Genomic DNA, 8,218 nt, shown 5'->3' with positions numbered 1-8,218 from the left:
CAGGGTACTGGGGTACTCGGGGGCCACCGACCGTGGCCCCGAGCACCTTCTCTCGGGACTTGATCTTTCCTCATCCTACAGGAGAGACCTCGCGGGATGGCGCCATGTGGCGGATGGTTGGCCTGGCCTCGGGATTCAGGGACCCCTGGTCCCTGATACACCGACAGTAGCCCCCGGGCCCATTGGCAGGCGATGGCCCAGAGACTGCGGATGGGTCCTTAGCCGCGAACGAGGCCGAAGCTGGTGTGGACGCCACGTGGCGAGCTTTCAGAAGGTGGCCCCTTCAGTCCGGGCCTTTCGTACGGCCCAACGGGGAGATGAATGGACACGCATCCACACAACTCCCGAAGGGCATGACAACGGGACGGGCGGCACGCGCGGCAGCTGCGTAGATCGAGGAAAGTACGCATGGCAACCGCTGACACCGCACTACCTGTGGGAGACTCGCTGGCAGTTGCGTCGATCGAGGAAACCGTCCCGCTGAGTGTGCCGTGGCAGGAGACGTTTGAATTCTCTGAGGTATAAATGGGGGAGGGGAGCGAACCGCCCTCCTCTTTACGCCATCTCGTGATCCAGCCCTTGCTTCCTTCACGCTCTTGAGCCCTTAGAATCTCCTAGGCGATCAGAGCACATCTCCCTCTCCACCACCCAGACCACTTCCCCCTCCGATGAAATGCCGAAAGCTGGAGGAAGCCGCCGCGATAGGACTCCAGACGGCGTATTACCGGAGTCTCGCCTGACGAATGAAGAGGCGGCAGGGAAAATCAGGAAGCTGTTGGTCCCCGAGGGCCAACAGGGAGCCCTGGTGGTGACGCCGGTGATCTTCCCGCCGGCGACGACCCGCCCGGGGCGCATCGTCCTGTTCACATCTTTCATGGCGGCTGGGCTGGTGCCGCTGTTCTCCACGTTTTTTCTTCAAATCCTCGACACCTACGGCATTCAGCTGGTGCACCTGAGCCCCAATTCGGTCATCATCCTGGCGGTCTTCGCCCACTTCTGTGAGATGTTCGTAGGAGTGGCACCATCGGTGACACTGTTCCGGCATTTCTTCGCGCTGCGAGCTACCGGGAAGAAGAGGGGTTTCTCCACCGTGGACATCGCGGGGTGCTGCAGCTTCCGGCTACGGGACGGCCTGGGGGAGCGATACATCCCCCAGGTGCTGCGAAGCAAGTGGGAGGAGTGGCGGCGTGATTGGTTCTACATCGACGTCGACCCCCACGACCGTCTTACCCTACCGGAGGTAGCGGTGGAGCCCCAGAAGGCGACGGACGCACGACTGGAGCCGGTCTTCGAACGCATCGGGTTCCTGCGCGACGCCAGGCTCACCTCGGTGATGGTGGTGGCGGACTTCTTGCGCCGCCGCTTGGCGCCCCTGCGGGAGCGGGCCCAGCCTTGCTGGCTCTACACCGGCCCTGATGACATCACCCGGACCCAGATCGGCGAGGACTGGGACCTGGGCACAGCGGAGTTGAAGGGCATGCTCCGGGTGGTGACCGGGTTGGATGAGATGAGCCGGGTGGAGCTCCCGTGGAAGGGAATGGCGCTCTGCGCCAATCCTGAGCGGGTGGCGATCCAGGCGAAGCTGCCGGAGTTCGACGCCCAGGGCTTGGTGGACCGGCCAAGGTGCCGGAGTCCCGAGGTTGCTGAGATCCCCGGGTTGGATGAGGCGGCCAGCGAGGGGGCCGCAAGCGGTCCGGCGCAGACTGGTGGCCCGGGCGCCGCGAGCGGTGAGCCGCAGGCCAGCAGTGGGGTCGCTGCGGGCAGCAACCACCGCACCGGAGGAGGAGGCACCGCTGGCAGCGGAGCGGCACTGATGCCGGAGGACCGGGGGAAGCGCCCCCAGCTCTTCACTCCTGTGCCAGAGTCCCCGCCGTCGCCATCAGCGGGGGCGGCATTCCCAGTTCTGGAGCTGCGCCTTGTTCGGCTGGGGACCGATCCGGTGCCCGGAAACCACGCGGTGGCCCCACAGAACCCCCGGCAGAAGAGGAGGAGTGAGGATTCTGGGCCGGCGCCATCGAGCCCGGAGTTCAGGATTCCAGCAGCACGATGGCAGTACCGACGACCCACAACCACGTAAGTCTTGTCCTTCATTCTTTCTTGGGCGTGCCTCGCCCGAACTAAGCTCTGGATTTTGGTTTTGATCTTTGTCCTTCTCCTGCAGGCCGCCTACGGGCGCTGTTGAGGGCCAGGGGCAGCCGAAGGCACCGAGGCCGGCGCCAGCCCCCGAGCCGAGCGCGCCGGTGGAGCCAGGGCTGGCAAGCGCGGCGGCGTGGCCGGGGCCAGCGGACACGACGGCGGAGACGGGGCTGACGGACGCGGCGGGGGTGCCGGGGCCTACGGACACGGCGACGGAGCCAGTGGACGCGATGTCCTTGCTGGGGCCGACAGATGTGGCGGCCGAGAAGGGGCTGGCGGATGCGGCGGCCGAGACAGAGACGCAGCCGCCCGAGCGCCCAACGCCGTCCGAGCCCGCCCCGCGTGGCAACTTTTGGGGACCCCGAGCCCCCCGAGGGAGGTTCACAGGGGACCCAGCTCCCAGCCGCCGCCGTAGGGTGGCTGGAGGCGGCCGTAGCGAAGGAGATGGCGCGGCGAGAGGCAGAGCGCGCCGCTCTGGCCGCAGAAAGACCGCAGCTCGCTGCGGCGCGCGCCGCTAACGAGGACGAGCGGCGCGCCACGGAGGAGGGCCGGAAGGCCTTGGAGGAGGCCCGCGTGGAAGTCACGTGGGAGCGGAAGGTTTTGGAGGACACCAGCATGGAGGTTGCGCGGGAGCGGGAGGAGGCGGCGAGGAACCGCGAGAGGGCAGCGGAGGCTCTCCAGGCCGACCTAGCTCGCCAGAAAAGCTAAGTCGACCGGACCCATGCTGAGCTCCAGCACTTTGCGGCGGAACTCCAGGACGTCGATAGGGAACTCAAACGCCGAGAGGAGGACATCGCGATCTGACCGACGCCGAGATGACGGCGGAGGAGTTGGGCGCCCGAGAGGATCTGCTTGCCCACTGGGAGTCGGAGGCTGCCGAGGCGGCGGCGGCCGCTGCTGCTAGGGAGGAGCGGATAGCCAAGTCCGAGGCGGAGCTAGCCGCCCGCGAGCAGGCCTTGTCCGTCCTGGCAGGGTAGGTAAAGTTGGCCGCTGGCCATGCACCCGGCGCCATCTCTGCTGGCGCGGTCGGGGGCCAGGGGCTCAAGGAAAGGCTGCGGATCGCGAAGGAGGAGCTCGAGGACGCCAAGGTCGCGCGGACCAGCCTGCAGCTGATGCTGGAGGACACCCTCCGGCGGATGCAGCGGTCCGTGGTGGCGGCCGGGCTCGGGCAACTCATCGTGGAGACGAAGGGGGGAGGCCCTGGCCGGTACACCCTAGGCTTCCAGCAGGTCTGCGAGCGCCTCGATGCGCTGCCCTGGGCCGTCCAGGAACTCGCCGCCCGGGAGGGGCGTGTTTTGGCCCAAGCAGTGGCCGAACACGTCCTGGCATGCTACCGGAGCTGAGACCCGAACTTCCCGCTGGAGTCGGCTCAGGAAGGGGTGCTTGAAGCCGAGGAGGAGGCTGCCCGGGAGGATGTTCGGAGCACCACTGCCGCGGTGGTGGCCGGCTTCAAGCGGGAGGTGTCGCCGCCCCCAGTCCCGAGGAGCGGCCACGAAGGCTCTGACTCCGACTCCGACTAGGCTTTTGTAGTAGTTTTTCCTTCTTCTTTTCTTTTTGACTTGATGTAATTATGGGAGTGATCCCTCAGAACAGCTATCCTTCTTTGTGAATATAATGGAAGCCTTTCTTTGGGGTCGCAACTCCAGTATTTCTGAGTACTTAGTGTAGTTTCCGCTGTTTTCACTTGATGCCCCGAGGAGTACTTAGTCAGACCGACCCCGACCTTTCCTTCCCCGAGAACGAAGTCGTCCCGATCGTCCTTCTCGGTGCGTTCAGCCCCCGAGCCCTCACGAGTCCGCATCGGCTAAGTCAAAAGACAAAGGCACGAACTTCCTTGCTCGGGAGATACATCGATCCAGCACGGAGCACGCCATGACCGGTGAACACTTTTCCACCTTGCGATCACTCAGTCAGCAGACCAGAGACACGCGCGGGCAGGAATGCGACCAAGGGTCCCCATGGTTCGGTGGTGTCCGGGCTTAGGACGGACCGTACCGAGCACCGACAGCCCGCCCCTGAGGCCTAGGCTCCGGACTACTCGAGCAGCTCGAGCGATAGGATTACCCAGGGCGCCCAGGGACTCGGTAGTGCTCGGGGCCCTAAAAGCGGACCGAACACCACGACCACCATGAAAGACTTCGATCGGACATTACCGCACGTACGGTACACCTTTCTACGGACCGTTCTATCGTTCTAAGAAAAAGTGGACACGCGGTAGGGTTTTGTGCGCGAGGAGACCATCTCACCAGGCAGATTAGAATACGAGGGTCCCTGAGGACGACTCGAGAACAAAATATTATTGAATGCAAATTCGTCTGAATTTAACCACTCACCGGACAGCTGTCAGCCTTTCGTCCAACCAATCCAGGAGGGGCGTGTGCTTCGAGCTCGGGGTGCCCGGGGACTTGGTTCCCTCAGCCGAGGCGCCCGAGCATCAAGGGGCGCATGAGGAGCCCGGGGTCAGGCGATCTCGACCACTCATGCCTGAGCGGTAGGACCACCCGAGGACCCTTGGGCCGAGCAGCGACCTAGGCATCGAGGCCCTCGCGGTCGAGCTGCTTTTGCTTTGATTGTCGATCTGTGACTTAAGAGAAAATGGAGAAATTCCTTGCTTGGTGCGCTCTGTTAGTGCGGTACTTGTTATAGACTGCCCTCATTTTTGACCCAAGACCTCTCGAATACCCAGACCGGTGGACAAGAGCAGACAGAGGCATAACCCAGAGGTCCTATAGTTCGGTGGCGCCTGGGTATGACAGACCAGACCGAGCACCGACAGCCCGCCCCAGGGGCCTAGGCTCCGGACTACTCGAGCAGTTCGAGCGATAGGATTACCCAGGGCGCCCAGGGACTCGGTAGTGCCTGGGAGCCTGCCACGATACCGAACACCACAGCCTACCACATCAGACGTAAGTCAGCGGCAACTGCCCGGGCACATACCGATCGGGATTCTTTTATCAGCGGGGAAAAAGAGAGAGCGAACTTTTCTCGCACAATCGAGCATCTCACCAGACAGATTAAACATATGGAATCCAGAAAAACGAAATTGACACATGATTTCATATTAACATTCATACTGTATTGACAATTTTTTACAAGGTTGGGTGACTTACCCAGTTAGTGGTAGCCCCCGGTCAACTTGGGCGGGGGGGAAGCCCCCGGCCTGGTTGACCTGAGTCGTGAGCATGGCCATATATGGGTAGAACTTGCGCAGGTGCTCGATGTTCCATGGGTTGGGGAGCGGTTGCCCGCCTTCTGCAGCCAGCCGGAAGGAGCCTTCTCGCGGGACCCCGATTACGGTGAAGGGGCCTTCCCACATAGGGGACAGCTTATTCTTTCCTTCGCGTGATTGGATGCGTCGGAGAACTAGATCCCCCACCTCGAGAGACCCGGCCCGGACGTGGCGCTGATGGTAGCGCCGCAGACTTTGCTGGCAACGAGCTGCCCGGACGGCGGCACGCTGCCGGCGCTCCTCTAAGTAGTCGACGTCGTCGCGCCTCTGCTGCTCCTGTTCGCCTTCAGAGTAGGCATGCACCCGAGGGGAGCCTAAAGTGAGCTCGGAGGGGAGGACCGCCCCAGCGCCGTACACGAGGAAGAAAGGAGTCTCCCCGGTAGCGCGGCTTGGCGTGGTCCGATTGGCCCATAGCACGGCAGGCAGCTCGTCGACCCACCCCTTCCCGTGCTTTGCGAGCACGTCATAGGTCCGGGTTTTGAGCCCCTTTAGTATCTCCGCGTTGGCGCACTCAACCTACCCGTTACTCCGAGGATGAGCGACGGAGGTGAAGCAGAGCTTGATGCCGAGGTCTTCGCAGTAGTCCCCGAACATGGCACTTGTGAACTGGGTGCCGTTGTCGGTGATGATCCGGTTCGGGACACCAAAGCGACTGGTGATGCCGCGGATGAACTAGAGCGCCGTGTTCTTGGTCACCTTGATGACTGGGACCGCCTCCGTCCACTTGGTGAATTTGTCGATGGCGACGTAGAGGTACTCATAGCCCCCGATTGCTCGGGGGAATGGACCCAAAATGTCCAGCCCCCAGACCGCGAAAGGCCATGATAGGGGGATGGTGTGAAGAGCCTGAGTTGGCTGGTGAATTTGCTTTGCATAAAATTGGCACGCTCTGCAGCGCCGAACTAGCTCGGAAGCATCCTGGAGGGCTGTAGGCCAGTAGAAACCTTGTCGGAAGGCCTTCCCGACCAGCATGCGGAACGACGCATGGCCACCGCACTCGCCCTCATGGATCTCAGTGAGAAGCTCGCCGCCTTCTGCCCGGGAGATGCATTTCAGGAGAACACCTCCTGCGCTACGCCGGTAGAGATCCCCATCTACTATGGCATAGCGTTTGGACTGCCGAGCAACTCTTTCGGCAGACGCCTCATCCCCGGGGAGGAACTTTTCCTTCAAGTAACCTCGGATGTTGTCCATCCATGAGGCATCTTGAGAACATTCAGCAAGCACAGCGCACTCGCCGGACGGCGGCACCCTGACAGGGCTTCCCACTGAGGGCGCCGCCGGGGTCCCCTGAATTGAGTTCTAGGTTTCCCCTTCGCCCTGTTCGGCAGGTAGGACGGAAGGTTGTGTGAGTCTTTCTTGAAAGACTCCGGCAGGGACACGCACACGGGAGGAGGCCAGGTAGGAGAGGTCGTCAGCCAGAGCGTTGTCGTGGCGAGGGATGTACCGCAGCTCCAGGCCATCGAAGCGCTTCTCCAGCTTCCTGACTGCCACCACATACGCCGCCATTTGAGGATCCGTGCACTGGTACTCTTTGGATACCTGGTTGACTACCAGCTGGGAGTCTCCCTTGACCAGGAGGCGACGAATCCCGAGGCCCACCGCGGCTCGGAGGCCAGCAATGTGACCTTCATATTCTGCCATGTTGTTGGATGCGCGAAAATGCAGCTGCACGACGTACCGGAGTTCTTCACCCGTTGGGGAGGTGAGAACCACCCCGGCCCCTGCGCCTTTCAGCGAGAGGGAACCATCGAAATGCATGATCCAGTACCCGAGCGCATCGTGCCCGAGATACGCAGAAATCTCTTCTGGGATGACCTCGGGGACGAGTGTCCACTCCGCCACGAAGTCAGAGAGTGCCTGGCTTTTAATCGCCTGGCGACTGACAAAGTGCAGGTTGAACTCCGCCAGCTCCACCGCCCACTTGACAACACGTCCAGTGCCTCTCGGTTCCAGAGTATGGGTCCCAGTAGGTATGTGGTAACCACCGAGACCCTGTGCGCTTGGAAGTAGTGGCGCAGCTTTCGGGAAGCGACGAGCACGGTGTAGAGCAGCTTCTGAGCCTGGGGGTACCTTGTTTTGGCCTCCCGGTGGAATTCACTGATGAAGTACACCGGTCGTTGTACCCGGCAGGCCCGGACCACGGCCTCACCCGAGGGGCTATTGCAGCCCCCAGGCTCGGCAGCGCGGTCGGGGCTGACCGGGTGCTCGAGCTCTACTCCCTGATCGGGAGGAGCCGAGTGCTCGGGCTCGACCACCTGCTCGGGGGGAGCCAAGTGCTCGGGCTCGACCCCCTGGTCGGGGGGAGCCGCGAGGACGGGGGAGTGCCCGGGGCGGCCGGGAGCTGGGACCCAGCACCTAACCCCGTGCACTCGTCGCGCTCCACCACCAGCACCATGCTTATGACCTGAGGAGTGGTCGATACATAGAGCAGCAGTGGCTCGCCTTCGGAAAGAGCCACCAGTACGGGTGGTGAGGTGAGATACTTCTTCAGGTCGCGGAAGGCCTGCTCGGCCTCCGGCGTCCAGTCGAAACGATCGGTCCTCTTAAGAAGCTTGAAGAGGGGGAGCCCCCGCTCCCCAAGTTTGGAGATGAAGCGCCCGAGGGCTGCCATGCAGCCGGTGAGACGCTGAACCTCCTTGAGTCGAGCCGGGGGTCGCATCTGCTCGATGGCCCGGATCTTCTCTGGATTGGCCTCGATCCCTCGGCTGGAAACCAAGAAACCAAGGAGCTTGCCCGCAGGTACCCCAAAAACACATTTCTCGGGGTTGAGCTTCAGGCGGGTAGTGCGGAGACTATTGAAAGTCTCGGCAAGGTCATCGAGCAGGGTGGCGCAGTCTCAGGATTTGACCA

At 62.5% G+C, this 8,218-nt stretch overlaps 1 protein-coding gene across 1 annotated transcript; it reads left to right on the top strand.

Annotated features, from left to right (window-relative positions):
• Window positions 1-1,813: 1,813 nt before the first annotated feature.
• Window positions 1,814-2,844, top strand: LOC133923069 (predicted GPI-anchored protein 58). Its single transcript, XM_062368523.1, has 3 exons — window positions 1,814-2,073; window positions 2,162-2,481; window positions 2,552-2,844. The coding sequence occupies exons 1-3, from the start codon at window positions 1,814-1,816 to the stop codon at window positions 2,842-2,844; spliced, it is 873 nt and encodes a 290-aa protein (XP_062224507.1).
• Window positions 2,845-8,218: the final 5,374 nt, after the last annotated feature.

Source organism: Phragmites australis, chromosome 6 (assembly GCF_958298935.1).
Source record: "Phragmites australis chromosome 6, lpPhrAust1.1, whole genome shotgun sequence".
Lineage (NCBI taxonomy): Eukaryota > Viridiplantae > Streptophyta > Magnoliopsida > Poales > Poaceae > Phragmites > Phragmites australis.
This window is presented reverse-complemented; position numbering and strand designations above follow the sequence as displayed.